The sequence below is a fragment of the Oryctolagus cuniculus genome, chromosome 10, assembly GCF_964237555.1.
Source record: "Oryctolagus cuniculus chromosome 10, mOryCun1.1, whole genome shotgun sequence".
Lineage (NCBI taxonomy): Eukaryota > Metazoa > Chordata > Mammalia > Lagomorpha > Leporidae > Oryctolagus > Oryctolagus cuniculus.
The window spans coordinates 124,144,252-124,162,382 of NC_091441.1; the positions used below are offsets into that span (position 1 = coordinate 124,144,252).

An 18,131-nucleotide genomic window follows, 5' to 3' on the forward strand; every position below is an offset into this window, starting at 1 on the left:
AGCCAAGCAATGTGCCTTAAGCCCTCAGGCACATCGATCAAACGCTTAGTTTCCAGGAAGGATGTGGCACCAGCTATAAAAACACACAAACAAGCACGTCTGTTCCCAACTTTGCCAACACACACCCTAGAAGTGTGACATTTTTAAGGCAATTTTTGAGACTCTTTTCATGCCAAAAATCGGTAAGAATAGGATTGCCATTTCTCAAGCAGATTTTGGTCTTGGTTCTATCAAACCAGCAACTATATTCATACCTTAAATTCTGTTCTTAAAAACATGGAAGTTGAGTATTGACATTACAACCCTCTGACTTCACTATACTGAACACCTGACCCCAGTTTGAACTCTGGAGAAATAAAAGCCTTTTAGTTACTAGAAAGTTTTCAATCACCATTTTAAGTCTAATTTTTATGAGTAAAATGATAAATGAGTTCATTTCACTTGGGGTTCAATTCATCCCTGGGAATAATTCATGAGTTCTCTGGGAGAAATGATTTGAATATATACATATACATGAATATACATAGCCTTTTCCCATATAAGGGAGTTTTTAGCATTTAAGGAATCCTGAGGAAAGTCAAACCCTTTGTTACTTAGCATGAATGTCAGAGACTAAAAAATTCTCACAGTGATTCACAAATGACTATTTTCTAAACAAATCTCTAACAATGGCAACACAGTTCATTTTCTTCATTACTATTTCCTCCTTTTGCTCGTGTTTCTTCCATTGATTCTACCTTTCCCTAATCTACCACGGAGAAAAGCACGCAGAAAGTCTGTCCTGAACAACACAGTAAATAAATTATTCTGGTTCCCTTCCCACAATCTCCCATCATCTTTTCTTCCACAAGATCTTTCCACATCCGACCAGCCCGCACCCTACAGAGGCCCCCTTCCAACTCCATCTGACCCCACTCCATTCTCATTATACCCTCTGTCTCCAAGCTCACGCACTGCTGTTAGAATTCAAAGCTTATTAATAACATGGCTGAAATCATAATTGGAAAAATACTTTGGGAAGGGAAATGGTTATGCAGTAGGAAAAAAACAGAAACATGTAATTTAATTAGGAAAATTACACTACAAGTGAAACTGTAGATTTGTGGGCTGTGTTCAAGCCAGTGATCTGGGATCAACCACCGGATGGTAAAGGGAAAGTGACATGGACGTGAGATGCTGCAGACCTGTGATACAAACGCACACACCAAGGCAAGAGGCAAGTGTGTTCTCTATAGAATCACTTTAAAAAGAAAAATATCCCTCTACTGGCCCTGCAAATAACTTTGTGAACTTAGGTCATTCTATTTTAATTGAGTGGAATTATAGTTCCTGACCTTGTATATACTAAGACATGATTTGGTTGCTGTTGTTCAGAAATCCATAAATAGCGTCATATGAACTTATGAACAACACTAATAATAAGCTCTGCATCTACGCCAGCAGACAACAGGAGGCCAGATTCAGAACACAATCATCACCATTGCAGGGACAGGCAATGCTTTACAGGGCACAGCACACAGAATCCCCAGGCACTTACTCCCTTCCCCCAGGGTGGAGCTTTCCTCAGTGGCAGGCTTTCCACAGCCCTTGGATGTACAAGCCCTCAAGTAGAATTTGTATTTGGTAGTTGAGTTGAGGTTCGAGAGACGCCAACTGGGCTTTGACGGAGTTGTGATGTTGATATCATTTAATTCTCCAATTTCATAGGTGCCATTTACTAAAGAAACAAACATGGACAACACAACTCAAATTCCGTGGTACTTAACAACTCAATTTACACTGTTGTTTATTTTTGATTCTACTTAAGCTTGTGGTATGCAAACAGTTATCTTAATCATTCGTAGCTATCAACCCAGAGAATCTTAGGAGATAGACCCAATTACTAAGGCCATATCATCCATGGGAAAACTGATGTATAAAGAATAAGCACCTCACCCAGACCAGAGGAGTTGGTAAGCTGAGATTTGAATCCAATCCATGGCATCTGGCTCCAGAAACCACGTTGTTGATCTCTGTGCCACACTTGAGCCAACCACCTTCATCACGCCGAATACAAATGAGAGTCTTTAACCCCATTATTCTATCTTTATTATACCCTGACTTAAGCACTTTCAATCTCCTTCTGGGGGAATAGTTTGGGCAACGATATACTGGTATCCCCTGTGCTTTCAAGTTTGATATGTGATGCTCCTTGATTTACAACAAGGTTACTTCATGAGTTAAAAATATCCTATATATCAATCATGTAGCTTAGAGGCAAGACTAGGACTAGAGCAATCTTCTGGACTCAGTCCGTGAGAGCACACAACTAAACAAATTACATTAATTGTTGATACAAAAATGTGTTTTTTAGTCCATTCATTTAGGCTAAGGAAAAAAGCAAACAAAACAAGCATCCAAACATCGGAAAGAACAAATTAAAGTCATCAAAGATTTTTAGACTATTTGAGGGCACAAGTGCAAAACACAAATCCACTGAAAACCCACTATGATCAATGTAAAAACTCAAGAAAGACAGGCAGAGGAAGATGGTGACTCAGTAAGATGCTTCTTCCAAACTCACTCCATAAGGCTGGCATTGCCAAAGGCTCAACAAGAAAAGCAAAGATACAAGAGAATATCCTTGAACTCAAATGCAAAAATCCTCAACAAAATACCAGCAACCTTAACCCAATAGCACAATGAAAAGATTACTCACCATGATCAAGTTAGATTCATCCAAGAGATGCAAGAATGGTTTAATGTATGCAAGTCAACAACATGAGGTACCACGACAACAGAGTGAAGGACAAAGTCACATGATCACCTCAAAAGACGCAAAAAATGTATCTGATAAAATCCAACAATCCTCCATGATAAAAACTCTAGTAAATTTGGTATAGAAGAAACACACCTCAACATAAGAAAGGCCATATTTAACAAGCCAACAATTAACATCCTGTGAAGTGGTGACAAGTTGAAAGATCTGGAACAGCACAGGAAGCCCATTTCCACCGTTCTACTGAACACAATACTGTAGGTACCAGCCAGAGCAACTAGGCCAGAGGAAAACAAAGGGCGTTCAAACAAGAGAGGGAGACGCTAACCTGTTGCTGACTGCAGAGGACAGAACTGTACGCAGAAAATCCCAAAAATTCTACCAAAAAAAACTATCAGAATAAACTATCCAACAGAGCTGCAAAATTTTTGCAGCAAAATGCAAAAATCAATAGCATTGTTGGACATTGCTAGTGAATTATTTGACAAAGAAATAAAATCTAATGGCTACAAAAATATAAAATACCTGGCAATAAATTTAACCAAAGAGGTGAAAGATCTAAACAAGGCAAACAACAAAACCTTAATGAAAGAATCTGAAGAGGACACAAAGAAATGGAAAGACACCCAATGTTCCTGGATTGTAACAACTGTTACAATGTCCATGCTACCAAACCAACTTATAAATCCAATGCAATCTCTACCAAAATGCCACTTTCTTTGCATAAATAGAAAAAATTTATTAAAGTTTGAGGGGAACCACAAAAGACCCTAAATAGCCAAAGGCCAAAGCAACCTGGGGCAAAAAGAACAAAGAAGGGGGCATTATACTACTTCACTTTAAAATATATTAAAAAATTACAGTAATTAAAACAGCATGGGCTGGCACCGCGGCTCACTAGGCTAATCCTCTGCCTGCGGCGCTGGCACCCCAGGTTCTAGTCCCTGTTGGGGCACCGGATTCTGTCCCAGTTGCTCCTCTTCCAGTCCAGCTCTCTGTTGTGGCCCAGGAGTGCAGTGGAGGATGGCCCAAGTGATTGGGCGCTGCACCCGCATGGGAGACCAGGAGAAGCACCTGGCTTCTGGCTTCAGATCGGCACAGCGCACCAGCAGCAACACGCCGGCAGTAGCGGCCACTTGGGGGTGAACCAACGGAAAAAGGAAGACCTTTCTCTCTGTCTCTCTCCCCCTCTGTCTAACACTGCCTGTCAAAAAAAATTAAAAATAAATAAATAAAAACAAAACAGCATGGTGTCCTCATAAAAACAGACATAGAGACCAATGGATCTAACAGAGACCCTAGAATTAAACGAATACATCTACGCCAACTGATATTTGACAAAGGTGCTAAGAACACAAAGGATAGCCTTTTCAACAAATGGTGCTGGGAAAACTGGACAGTCACATGCAGAGGAATCAAAGTAGACCTCTATATCTTACCATGTATAAAAATCAACCTAAAATGGATTGAAGGCCTAAATATAAGATCAGGAACTTTGAAGCTATCAGAAAAAAACACAGGGTAAATGCCTTGACACTGAAAGGGCAAGAATTTTTTGGATCAAATCCCAAAAGCATAGGAAACAAAAAAATGGAAAAATGGGACTTTATTCAACAGAAGAGCTCCTACACATGAAAGGAAATAATCAGAGTGAAGAGTCAACCTACAGGATGGGAGAGAATACTTGCAAGTTAAACATCTGACAAAGAGTAAAGAACTCAAACAACTCAATGGCAAGAAATAACTAATAAATAATCCAATTAGAAACATGACTAATTTAAACAGATATTTCTCAGAGACAGACTTATAAATGAGCAACAGACACATGAAACAATTCTCAACATCACCAATCATCATGGAAATGCAAATCAAAGCCACAATGAGGTATCATCTCATTCCAGCTAGATTGGCTATTATCAAAAAGACAAAAGATAAAAAGCATTGGTGAGTATGTGAGGAAAAGGGACAATGCTGATGAGAATGTCAATTTGTACAGCCATTGTGGATAACAGCATGGAAGATTCCCCCCAAAAATGAAAAAATTTACCATACAATCCCATAACCCTACTACTAGGTATATATCCAAGGGAAATGAAATCCATCTGTGGAAGAGATACCTGCATCCCCACGTTTACTGCAGCTCTATTCACAATAGCCACAAAATGGAAACAACCTAAGTGCCTGTCCACTGATGAGTGGACAGAGAAAATGAGGTCCACATACACAATGGAACACTAGTTAGCCATCAAAAGGAGGACATCTGGTCACCTACAGCAGCAGCATGGATGGAACTGGAGGTCACTGTGTTAAGAGAAAGAAGCCAAGCACAGAATCACAAGTGCTGCATGATCTCACTCACATGTGGAGTAAAAAAAAATATTGATCGTATAGGAGTTCAGATTAGAATGTGTTTACGAGATGTTGGGCAAAGTAGAGGAAAAGCTAACTAATGGGCACTAAACCATAGTAAGGTATGAGGAAGAAGTTCTGGGGTTCTGCACAGCAAGATGACTATAGATAAAGACAATGTATTATATATTTTCCTTTTTAAAAAACTAGAAGAAAAGATATATTGAATGTTTTCACCAAAAGTAAATGTTACGTATGAGGAGATGGATATGTTCTCGCTGAATGGATATTACAAAATGCATGACTGTATTGAAATATCACATGGTACTGCATAACTATGTGTATTTTTATGTCAGTTAAAAACAAAAAATGTTAATAAAAGAAAACTTTTAAAAAGATCCATACTAACAGCAATTATTTGGAACATGTAACAGCAACAAAAAATATAAACTACCTAAAAAGTCTTTGTCACTTAATGTTCATAAAGAGAAAATTCATTAAATATCATTCTATTAAAACCACTTATCAAGCAGGACCATACCATTCTTACTGTCAATATTCTAGCTTCTTCTCTCTATATTCCAAGAACTTGTTTTTAAAATAAAATCTTACATTGCAATCAATTTAGAGGCTGGCTAATTGTTCAGCATCTAGAACTACACTAACTTGGTTTCCTTCCTCTCTTACACTTGTCTTGCTGCACGACCCCAGGTAAGTGTACTCTACATCCCTCAGCCTCCTTATCCATACAATTGGAACAGTGCGTATCTCGGAGACGTCTAACTTTACTGATGCAATGCAGGGACAGTGCCTAGTACCAATCCTGCTATACAGCAGGCATCACCGATGCTAGATGCTACCCAATTTGGACTTTGCCTGTGTCCTTGCAAGCACACGACCCACTCAGCTGAGGCCACCAGGAGCCCAGAAAGTCTCAGATTTTCACTGTGGGGCTGCCACTGAAGTCTGCTATGATCTCAATCCCCCAATCTCCTTTTTGAGATGATATTTGGATTTGAGGATTTAGCAGTAGGCAGTGCTATATTTAAAATGACCCAGTTTTTCTTTAAATGCTTTCAATCTAATGGCATGGCAACCCATGGGCAGAAGTCACTCTCAGCTCTCCACATCGCCTGCCTAAGCCACCGACCGAGTGTTCTGCAGACACGAGCATATTTACGGTTGGTAATGGAGGTGGAGGCAGCACAGTGTGGAGGTCCCGTGCACCTTGCATCTCCATAATGTCTCTTACTGCCTCTGCTCTCAGCTCTCAAGGCCTCTCAGCTAAACAGTAAGCACATCCCCTGGCACCTAACGGCATGTGGTTTTTCTTCTAGAACGGGGGTCAGCAAACCTTTCTGCCCAGGATTATTTTGTAAACACTGCAGACCCTGCAGACTGCAAAGCCTTTGTGGCGATAACTTGATTTTGTCACTCCAAGGAGAAAGCAACTATTGGCAATACATGAACAGTGGACACTGCCAGGTTGTGTTGTAAATAAATTCTATTTACAACACAGGCAGTAGATGGTGCGGCCTCTAAGTGTGCTTTCAGACCCCTGCTCTAGGAGGACATATGCCAGCTGACAACCACAGCCTCAGGTGGTCACCAGTTCAGTGATACCACAAACCAAATCCCAGCCATGACACATGAATAGGCTCACCCCATCCAACTTCCACTTACTTATTTGGTACTGTAATAGATAGCCAGTTAAGTTTCCATTTAATTTCTTAGGCAGTCCCCAGGATAAAGTCGCAGTATCTTTATCAACCTTGATCACTTTGAGAAAAGTTGGCTGCTCAGGTACTAGAAAACACAAGAGAATAAACACTCACACATCGGTAAATTCCTAAGAAACAAAAGCCCTGTTAGATTACAAGTTTTTAAAGAATCTGTGACACTAACGCATTGGAAGTGCATATTAATTAGCCACCATCCAAAGGAAATGTTCGCTATGGCCTTCGGCAGCACCCCTGCTGAGTACCACATCACGCTGGCACTCTCACCTCCTTCTGGTGTCTGGAATATGTAAGGCTCGCTTTCCGGGCCGGCCCCTTTGGAATTGTAGGCTAAGACGGTCAAGTGAAATTCACTAAACGCATCCAGGGAAGGCAGCATCCCATGGTTCCTCTGTCCTGAAAACCTTAGCGTCTTCACTTCTTTGGGATGCACTCTCCCATCCAATAGACTCCTTGTTTTCCACCAACTTATCTGCAATGAAATGTGAGCCCTTTAACACACAACCTTGGTGGCAGGCTCTCATTAGGCCACTGAAATCAGTTCTTACCCTAAGAAAGGCATTAATTCAACAACAACAAGAACAAGTCAGATAAAAACCTGATAGCCCTTCAGATGTCCATGCACTCTGTCCTTGGGAATTGTTGACCAAGTCACTTTCACCAACGTGCTGTTGACCACGTCGACCCCATGGACCACTGGGGCTGTGTCAGGATCTGTCAGAGATGTGCGACTGATTAGCTATCATTGATCTCCAGTTGTGATCACTAGGACTTATTTAAAGGTGATTTTCTTAATGTTCAATCTGGGAAATGTACTCCTATGAACTCCAAACAAAACCAAGGGAGTTTCTCATTACACAGTCACTCCTCGGCCCAACAGGTTCTACAGGAAGACAATGCTCACCACACTGAGGGATAAGGCTCTGCAGATGTGGGCAAATATCAACAAAAAACAACCTAACAGCCAGCGAAATACTCTGTGGGCATCTTGCCGTTTGGAATAAGTGATCTTCACTAGAAATATAAATAAAATGATGTTGGAATTTGATCAATCAACTCTCAGGAACAACAGCATTAATGGAGCACAGGGTATGTGTCAGGCACTGTTCTAAGAACCTCACCTGGTCTGGTTCACACAACCCTTAGAATAACCCTGCAGGGTGGGAATTGTTACACCTGTTCTATTCCACAGGCGAGATCACTGCAGGGGAACAAATCCAGCAGAGAGCTGTCAGGACACACAGTCCACAGGTCATGTGTTCTGTGGCTTTATGTCGGAGCAGAAGGACTTGAACAACAGACAGATAAGGAATCCATTTCTTACTCCTGACTACCTATTCTTGAGTCAAAATAATACTTTGGATATAGGAAGAACAATGAGAATAACTCCTGATGGGAACTGACAGTGAACATAGTACCTTTTTCTTTTTCCAAAAATTAGTGACAATTATTATATTATGAACACTTAATGAAATGATCATCAGTAATGCAGAATTCGGTGTGTGTAGTGCCATAAACGAATCTGGAGTCTAGGTCTCATTTGCACTGGGAAGGCTCCTGATACTTAGGTGAACCCCAGGGCAGGCAGCAGGTACTCTCAAGAGATCCTGGACAAGTGAAGGCAAATGAATTAATGGTGGTGTGAGGGTTACACTGTCTAAATGAGTGTAGTGATGTTGCCAGGTCTATGTGATTTTCAATATAGAAATGGCCTTGCTGGGAAACCAAATAAAATGGAAACTTCCAACACACTTCCTTTGCTCTGTACCGCTGTCCTGCAGGGCACCCTAGGGTGGAACCATGTGTTCCCTTTCTTCTTCTCTCCCACAACTGGTACATTCTCTGCACATAAGCAATTGCTCAGATACATCCGCTGACGCAGATGCAATGGACTTGAGAAAGGTGCGTCACTTACAGTCTTCCCCGGAGTAGAGGGTCACGGCCTGAGGCTCTGGCCCAGAGCCAAGCTGGTTGACGGCTTGCACTTGCACATCGTAAGGCGCATAGACCATGGAGGTCATCACTCTCAGTGTGTGGTTGGTGACTGTCTCTTCCTCCCACTCCACTGAGGCTGAGGCTCCCTGGGGCTTCCAGGTCACTCTGTACTCCAATCCTGGCCCATTCTGCTCCATTGATTTCAAAGGCTAGAAGAGAAGCTGAAAGTCAGCTGGTATAATCACAAACATACTGGCTCAGAAACCATCGAGTGGCCTGGGAATCATTCAGGGGAAGATCTGGAAATCTCCTCCTTCGTGAACATTTTCATCATCCTGTGAGTTTAAGCTGAAAATCAGTCCTTGCACTCGCCACATGACGGGACGTCCACACTTTACACGCCTGGATTTTTCTGTTTCTGCTTTCCACTATATTCCATCTTTCTCCTCCCAAAGAACAGGCAGAAAGAAAAAGTACACAGCCTCAAGCTCTTTGGTAGTGAGTGGGACCCCCACCCGTGGCTTTTCGGGTGGAATTCTCCACCTGATGCCATCCTTTCCCATCTTTCTCCCAGGAGAGAGAGAGAAAGAGAGAGAGGAAATAAATCTGCATTTTTGGAGGATATGCAAGAAGTGGTAGCTCCTCTCTACATTGCATGAGTTCCTTGGCCATTCTGCTGTGCTTCATTCCACCATCCAAGAATATTTGACAGAGGAATTTCTAGTACAGGAAACTGGTTTTTTATATGCTGATTTTTAATTAAGTAATATTTTAATTTTAAAAACATAAATGTGATTTAAGCCATCTGTTCAATTTCATAAAATGGGAATATTCATTTAAATGAAACACACAAACAACAACTTTGTATATGTAGGCAATTTGATAACACCACATATAATGTTTTTACAGAATTTATAATGATTCTTGACTTAGTCTAATTTATTAAAATATGTAGTAGAGCTATACAGTGAAGTACAGCACATGTAAGTAAAATAATTTTAAGTCTTTGCCTGTTCCAAGATCAGTAAAATTTTTAAAAATTAAAATAAAACCTTCCTGAGACTTTCGACAATCATCATTTGACTCTTGCATTCATGGGAAAAGGTCTTCACATGACATGGACACAAATTCACTGGGGGCTTGAGCACTCCCCAAGTGAACTAGGTCACACTCTGTTCATTCAGCAACCTGAAACTTTAGCCCCCAATGACCATAAACCTGCTCCATTTACACACTCTTCTCCTAGGCAAAGAGTGAAGCTTAGAAAGTCTATGGCAGCTTATAAAATAAAGTGCCAGGATCCTTGAAGAAACCAGAGAAAGCTGGGATCTGGCCTGGAACAATGGCCACAGAAGCTAGGAAATCTCCAATGAGCCCGCAAAGAGGAAAGCCAAGAGGGAGCAAGGGCAGAGCAGCCAGGAAGACCGGGAGCCCCCACTTTCTGAGAGTGGCCAGAGGGAAGGTGCCTCTAGCAGTGAGGTTCTCAGCCTGGGTCTGGACGCCGCTGGCTGGGGTCCACAGTTCCCTCAAAAGGTCTGACACCTGTGACATGGCCAGCAAGACTTTTTCTGCACAATTTCTAGAAAAAGAATATGTCTTTTAACATTTCCAAGGAGATTGCTGAACCAAGCAAGGCTATGCCTGCCAATCTAGAAGTTGGACAGATTGCCACACTGCCCTAATTCCTTTTCATTTTTCTAACATTTTTACTTGTTTATATTTTAATTAAAATTGAATATGTTATTGTGTATACTGATGTTGTTTTGGAATAATAGACATTGCTACAACCAGCATCTGCATTCCCCCACGTAGTTTTTAAAGTGGGAAGAACACTTGAAATCTGCTCTGTAAACAGTTCTCAAGACAACACATTGTCACACCTACAGTCACCACATACAATATTCCATTTAATTCCATTTCAATTTTTTTAACACAGGTGGATTTCCTTGCCCTTCCAATAGCAATAATACAACCTGGGTCCCTTGGGAGTCCATTAGTCTGTGATCACAAAACCAAGCAATCCAAAAAGTTGCTACTTCCCAACATTAGTGGAGTCCGAGATTTTTTTCTTCTTTTTTCAGCTGTTGAGGGTTTTTTTTTTTTTTTTTGATGTCTTTGAAATCAGAAATTTGTTAGTTTATTAAGAGAAGTTAAAAATTCATATAAATGCACTTAAGAACACCAGGAACTACCATGCAGAAGCATCCTGATGTATATGACCAGCTGGGCTGCAGCTGACCCTGCTGTGAGAAACAGACCCTGGGGCCGACGCTGTGGTGTAGCAGGTAAGGCGCCATCTGCAGTGCCAGCATCCTGTAAGAGTGCCAGTTCAAGTCCCGGCTGCTTCACTTCAGATCCAGCTCTCTGCTGTGGCCTGGGAAAGCAGTAGAAGATGGCCCAAGTCCTTGGGCCCCTGCACCCATATGGGAGACCCGGAGGAGGCTCCTGGCTCTTGGCTTTGGATCAGTGCAATTCCCGCCATTGTGGCCAACTAGGGGTGAACCCGTGGATGGAAGAAACTCTCTGTCTCTCTGTCTCTCCTTCTCTCTGTAAACTCTGACTTTCAAATAAATAAATAAATCTTTAAAAAAAGAAAAAGAAACAGACCCTGGTCGGGCTTCAGCACTCAGAGGTGTGGGCACACATAACCAACTTAACACATAAAAAGTGATTTGCAGAAGACAACGATAGCTGAAAAGACCAACTCTGTTATTAAGTTAGAATTTAATGTGTTAGATTTTGCTTAATGCTACAACAAACAAGCAAACAAAAGCTGGAAACGCCCAGTCTCTCCCTAGAGTTCCCTGGCATCACCATTTTTTGTCCAGTGTTAACCTGGCAGACAGGCACTACTTCCTGAGTCAGTCTGCAGAGCGGTCTGCTCATTTACCCACAGTATCTGCTCATCCACTCGGGAAACTCGGGGCATCTGACTCCTTCCTACAGCATGAGCCACACAGAACAATACTCCATGGAAGAATGTCCCTAAACTCCCCACACCATGCCGGTGGCTCTTTGCTCACTGACACTTCAAAGTGGCATGAAGCATGTGTTTGAAAGTAATTGCTGGTCCTGTTCCAAATCCCTGACAGCTGGTGCCAGTGGAGCAGGTGCGCCTCTCTGAGGAACCGACCTGCAGATATGAGATATGACCTGCAGTCCACATGAGAGGAAAAAGGTTGTGAGTAACGGAATTAAAAGACAGGTTTATTCTAGTGAAAAAAAAATCGAAATCTGTGCCTAGTTATATATGCATTTTCTTTGAACTTATGAAGACCCCTCAGATGTCACTGTCCTCTAACCAGTGATGTTATCTACCTACAGAAATCTCTGTAGAACTAAAGGAAGATAAGACAGACACCATCTAAAAGAATGAAAGAATGATATAGCCTACACAACAGGTAATCATCAAGACAATGCAGTAGTAGCTATTTATGCCACTAGGAAATATAATATTCTTGGATATATTTAATTTCTAGGTATTCATTTTTTTCAAATTTTTTTGACAGGCAGTGTTAGACAGTGAGAGAGAGAGATAGAGAGAAAGGTCTTCCTTCCGTTGGTTCACCCCCCAAATGGCCGCTACGCTCTGCGCCAATCTGAAGCCAGGAGCCAGGTGCTTCCTCCTGGTCTCCCATGCGGATGCAGGGCCCAAGCACTTGGGCCATCCTCCACTGCCTTCCGGGGCCACAGCAGAGAGCTACACTGGAAGAGGAGCAACGGGGACAGAATGTGGCGCCCCGACCGGAACTAGAACCCAGGGTGCCAGCGCCACAGGCGAAGGATTAGCCAAGTGAGCCGCGGCGCTGGCCCATTTTTTTTTTTTTTTCAATTTTTATACACTGAAATGAAAATAAGGCTTATTGTTGATATAAAAACTCAACTAAATAATTTGTAGGTATGGGCCATGTGATTAAGTAAATGAGTATAAAAACAAGTATATGAAGGAACAAAGCACACCAAAGTGAATACACTTTAAAAATTCTTCCAAAAATCATTCCTGGTATGAAGTGTGGATATCCATCAGCTATATTCAGTAGGTGTAAAAGTGACAACGTTTACACAAAATTCAGCAGATTCAAGGTCAGAGGCCTACTGTGAATCCAAATGGGTGCATGGAGGCGTGCTTTCAATAGGTTAGTGGAGCTGCTACTGGCCGTGACCAAGCAGCAGAGGGAAAACAAGGTCCTCCACTCTAACAACACAATCTTGGAAATGACACCAGAATAACTGACATTATCTGAGAATATATAAATTTTAGAAAAAAATTAGAATAAAATCATTTAACAAGGATGAGCACAAGAAAAAGTGGAATTTGAAGTCCAAAGACAACAGTGTTGACGCCCTGCCTTGTCAAGATGCACAACACCTAACGTCACATCTGATCCAGAACGAGGTGCAAGACGCCCATCACAGGACACGCAACCTAGAAGAAGGCACAAGGTGCTAACCACCCAGCACCACACTCACCTACAGCAAGGCACAAGCCACGGGTCACCCAGCATCACACCTGCTTTAGAACAAAGACCTGGAGGTGTGCGCTCAGGATGGCACCCGAGTCCACCCCGGCCTCCAGGAGCAGTAAGCACTGCCTGCTGTTTTGCAGTCACCCTTGCATCAGACTTCATAGACCACACACTAAACTGAGTGAGGGTGTTCAGCCATTCTTGAATGTGAGAGCATCTAGTACCTTAGTAACAGAAATATTAGGAATCTGAAACACTTAATAACAGACTCCAACTCAATCAGCGGTCTTCAAGATACACACTGATGACTCCACAAACTCAACTCTCCCACAAGCACTGCTCCCTTGTTATTAAAGAAAATATTGCTGTATCACTGTGCTTAGCATGCAGACATAAAGGAAAGGAAAACGGGCACAAAGAAATGCATAACGTGCGAAGGGATACACACCTCCCACTTTATGATCATTTCCTTGGGTTGAGAGGCATGGACTCTTATGTTTTGAGGATTCTTGTCTGGAGCTGAAAAGTTAACAACATTAAAAGCAAATTCAATAGGCAGGTTATCATATTATATCCCCCCCAAGAAAAACTGAGAGGCTAAAAAATTAATTGTATTTCTTAATTTCTATCTGGTTTAGTTCCCAAACAGATTTAAGGTAGCTTTTTAAATACACATTTTACTTCAAGAAGTAAAACAGTGTTCTCGGAGTAATACAATTCTTTGAGTGTAATATAATTATCCAATGGTTAGCAAATCATTTACTATGTACTTGTGTAACAAATTTAAACCTGCTCTTTAAAAATTCTAACCCTACTACTTCAAAATGTGTCTCAATTTTAAACCTTTATTAAATTTCCTATTAGAAATATTTTTATAAAGGTATGTTGTAAACATCTGCCACTAGGAGAATACGTGAAATAAAACAGAACATCAGTACTGACACCCAAGCTTCAGGGACATCAGCTGGAGGACAGCATCATGGATGTCCCCATGACAGGTACTCAGACAGGTCCATTCGTAAGGAGGAGCTGAGCTTGAGGCTTGGTGCTAACTTCCATGGACACTGCAATCACACCAATATCTGATGCAGTTATTGCCATAAGTGCTGTTTCTCGGTCCAAAATGGAAATTATACCTGGGATATTTATCTCATATGTATTACACACCAACGTATGGCCACATCAATGTGTAGTGCCAGTTAATGCAAATTTGGGCACAATCACTCCTGAGATCAATGAAAAAAACTTGACAGTTGAGATAAATATTCAGATCCAAAAAAATCAAAATGCATGAAAGTTGATAATGTTAGATTCACTGAAAACTTAACAAAGTGCTTACAATGAGTCAAAAGTTCTACTCAGAAAGTTGAGCCTTTGAGGCCAGCACTGTAAAACACTGAGTTATTAAGTTGCTGTGACACAGGCATCCCATGCGAGTGCCAGTATGAGTCCTGGCTACTTCACTTGTGATTCAGGTTCCTGTTAATGTGCCTGGGAAAGCAGCGGAGGATGGCGCAGTACTTGATCCCCTGCACCCACCTAGGAGACCCAGATGACATTCCAGGCTCCCGGCTTCAGGCTGGCTAAGCTCCAGCCACTGCAGCCACTTGGGGAGTGAACCAGCAGACAGAAGATCTCTCTCTCTCACTCTCGCTCGCTCTCTCTCTCTCTCTCCAATTCTGCCTTTCATATAGTAAATAAATCTTTAAAAAAAAAATAAAAGTGAGGCCCTTCCCATGAACCTTTATTCAGAACTTACACTTTATGATTTCTGACTTAGACATGATTTTTTTTTGACAGGCAGAATTAGACACTGAGAGAGAGAGATAGAGATAAAGGTCTTCCTTCTATTGGTTCACCCCTCAAATGGCCGTTACAGCCAGTGAGCTGTGCCAATCCGAAGCCAGGAGCCAGGTGCCTCCTCCTGGTCTCCCATGCGGGTGCAGGGCCCAAGTACTTGGGCCATCCTCCACTGCACTCCCGGGCCACAGCAGAGAGCTGGACTGGAAGAGGAGCAACCGGGACAGAACCCAGCACCCCAACCAGGACTAGAACCCGGGGTACCGGCGCCGCAGGCGCAGGATTAGCCAAGTGAGCCACGGCGCGGGTCTAGACATGATATTTGACTACCACAAAATTCAGAGAGATGTTTCCCACCGTCCCAACTTCCTGTTCTCTGTCAAGTGTTTGCGTAACACTTAGGAGACAGATGTACTCTGAATATTTTGTGAGCTGTTAGTTTACAGATCTGTTCGAGCTATTTGGAAAAAGCTAAAATCCAGCACGTGGAACAGATATTTGGACTAATGGTTAGGATGCCCACATTGTCCAGCAGTGTCCCCGGTTCCATTCCTGGCTCCAGCTCCTGTCTGCAGCTTCCTTCTACGGCAGACCCTGAAGGCAGCAGATGATGGCTCAAGTAACTGGGGCCAGTGCGAGACCTGGACTGGGTCCCCACCTCCAGTTGCCACAGGCATTTGGGGAATAAACCAGCAGACACGAGAACCCTCTCACCCTCTCTGTCTTGCAAACGAATCAATAAAAATAATAAATCCTACACTATTCTGCCAACCTTTTTTTTTTCCTAACATGTTCAAAGATGGGGCCAAACGAAAACATTTTGTCAGAATCCCGACGTGAGCAGTTGCGTACCTGCGGGTGGGGTCTCATGATGGTCCGAGGGCTGGCTGGGCTGGCTTCTCCCCACTTCATTCACAGCTATGACCCTGAACTGGTATCTCACATACGGAGCCAGAGCTAACAAGACTGTCGTGTCCTTTCCTGGGACTCTGGCCAGCTCCTCCCAGCGTCCGGGTTCCTCTTTGTTTCCTTCAAACTCTACAATGAACTCTGGCAGAGGAGCAAGGACAGAGCATTAGAATGAGCCCAGGTACTTGGGTTATAGTAGGATTTACACAGGATCAAAAGCTTAAAAACATGTCCTGAGACACATCATCCATCGCACTTGGTATAGAAACTGCTTCTATATTGACGTTTACTCTCTGGGACAAGGGTAGTAATTACGCCAAGTCTTCCTACCGCTAATATTGCTGTTGTGGCTGTCTCCCGCTTCCCACGTCAGCTGGACACTCCTGTTCTGTCTGTGAGACAACTGAAGGTTTTCTGGTGGATCTGGAACATCTGATTAATAACGAAAGACACAGGCAAGGAAAATGCAGGTCACTAGCTGTCTGTCCAAATCCTGCATCCAGACACATTGGGAAAAGAAGGAAGTGTTGATTCGTGTATGTGAGAACAAGAGAAACTATGTGAAAGTGGGGCTACTTTTCAAACAAAAAATTCAAGGCAATAATTTATGTGCAGGGGCTCAGACCATCACTGGCTTTACTGCCTGGGAACAGCAGGATTTAGTCAGCACTGAACAGAGATCGCCTGTGCACTCACCCAAGACAGTGACTCGAGTCACATCAGCAGCGTTGTCTAGAGCAGTCTGGGCAAAGCAGGAGTAAACCCCTTGGTCCTCTGATGTGACATTAGATATGGTCAGGTTAGCTCCATCAATAGTGATCCTACCAGAAAAAAAATCTACACTGAGGATGAAAACAAGAGGAGAAGGAGAAACAAAATCCTTCCAGCACTGTACATTCTCCTGGAAACAATTCAAAAAAGACTGAAAAACAACTCCACATTAATGTACACTGCATCAGGGGATACCTAAGTGACACACTGTATTATGGGATGCCCAGGAGACAACTGGAGAAAAAGCCATCTTCCAAGCATATGTAAAAGTCTACACAGCCATGACCTGGGTCGCCTTCTCTAACCTTTGGAAGGCAGGGTACATGGACAGTGATGGACAGCGTATGTGCAGCCTGGAGGGCACGTGAGGACACCGCGGCCTGCAGCACCCGAGTGGCTCTGAGTGATTCCCGGGGTGTTGGAGGTTCCCTCCCGGGCCTTCCCACAAGGGCAGACCCCTGATCTAACCCCATCTCCATCTGAGAAGGCATTCTGCTTGCAGAATCTTGAGCTGGGAGCCTCCGGGACACCTGCGAAGGGGGCCTCTACTACGTCCTTCCGACAAGTTTCACTTTCTTCACCCACAGCTCCCGAGCAGAACGCATGGTAATGTCTGATGTGCTTTCTCTCAACAGCACACAGTGGCCCAGTGCTTCTTTGCACAAAGCATTTAAATTTCCTTTTTGTTATTTGTTCTGCTTTTGCAATTGTAATCAAGTTGACCACATGAAAATTGCTTCTCTATAAATTGCAGCCTTTGGTCTATACCTACATATTATCAAAATACCTACTGGAGATGTTTAAGCTCCATTAAATTTAAAATTTATTCATAACAGTGGCGATTTAGTTGAAGTAGTTTAAATAATGCTATCCTTGAGGAGAGGGTGGCAGAATCTTGCATAATTGAGATTTTAAACATAAAATTCATAAACTGCTGAGAAGTTGAAATTATGGAAAACTACTTCACACTGCAGTAAAAACTGACAAATTCTGCCTTCTCACTGTGGACAGTCAGTCTCTCATTTCTACACCAACGAGTAAACAGTGTGCCAGGTGATTCAGCCTGATTTTGCTAATCAAGAACTGCATCAGTTCAGAACACAAATCTCTCAGTTCCTGTTGCCTGATGCCCCCTTGGCACAGACTCAGAATTTTACACTCACTGGCAGCTTCTGCACAGGTTGACTTCCTAGGTGAAGGCTACAACCTGCTTGGCACAAAGCTACTCCCCGGAGCTGGAATCTCACCAAGATGTGGGCAAAAGGTGTGAGGGGCATCTCTGTGGTGACCTTCTCTTGCTTGAGGCCCTTGTCAGTCTCTCAAGTGCACCTCATGTGCCTCATATGTGCAAGTGACCTTGAATTTTAGGGGCTGTGGTGAAGGTGGGGAGGCTGAAATATGCCA

At 42.7% G+C, this 18,131-nt stretch overlaps 1 protein-coding gene across 11 annotated transcripts in view; it reads right to left on the minus strand.

The window, feature by feature from the left end:
- Positions 1-18,131, minus strand: part of CHL1 (cell adhesion molecule L1 like) — a 175,279-nt gene that overhangs the window by 12,780 nt on the left and 144,368 nt on the right. For all 11 annotated transcript variants that reach the window (XM_070050027.1, XM_017350182.3, XM_017350188.3 and 8 more), the window contains 9 exons: positions 16,653-16,777; positions 16,287-16,388; positions 15,900-16,097; positions 13,696-13,766; positions 8,762-8,990; positions 7,445-7,560; positions 7,114-7,318; positions 6,791-6,913; positions 1,538-1,717 (listed from right to left, as the gene is read on the minus strand). In XM_070050027.1, the coding sequence (XP_069906128.1) occupies positions 1,538-1,717; positions 6,791-6,913; positions 7,114-7,318; positions 7,445-7,560; positions 8,762-8,990; positions 13,696-13,766; positions 15,900-16,097; positions 16,287-16,388; positions 16,653-16,777 (1,349 nt within the window). The remainder of the gene's footprint in view (positions 1-1,537; positions 1,718-6,790; positions 6,914-7,113; positions 7,319-7,444; positions 7,561-8,761; positions 8,991-13,695; positions 13,767-15,899; positions 16,098-16,286; positions 16,389-16,652; positions 16,778-18,131) is intronic.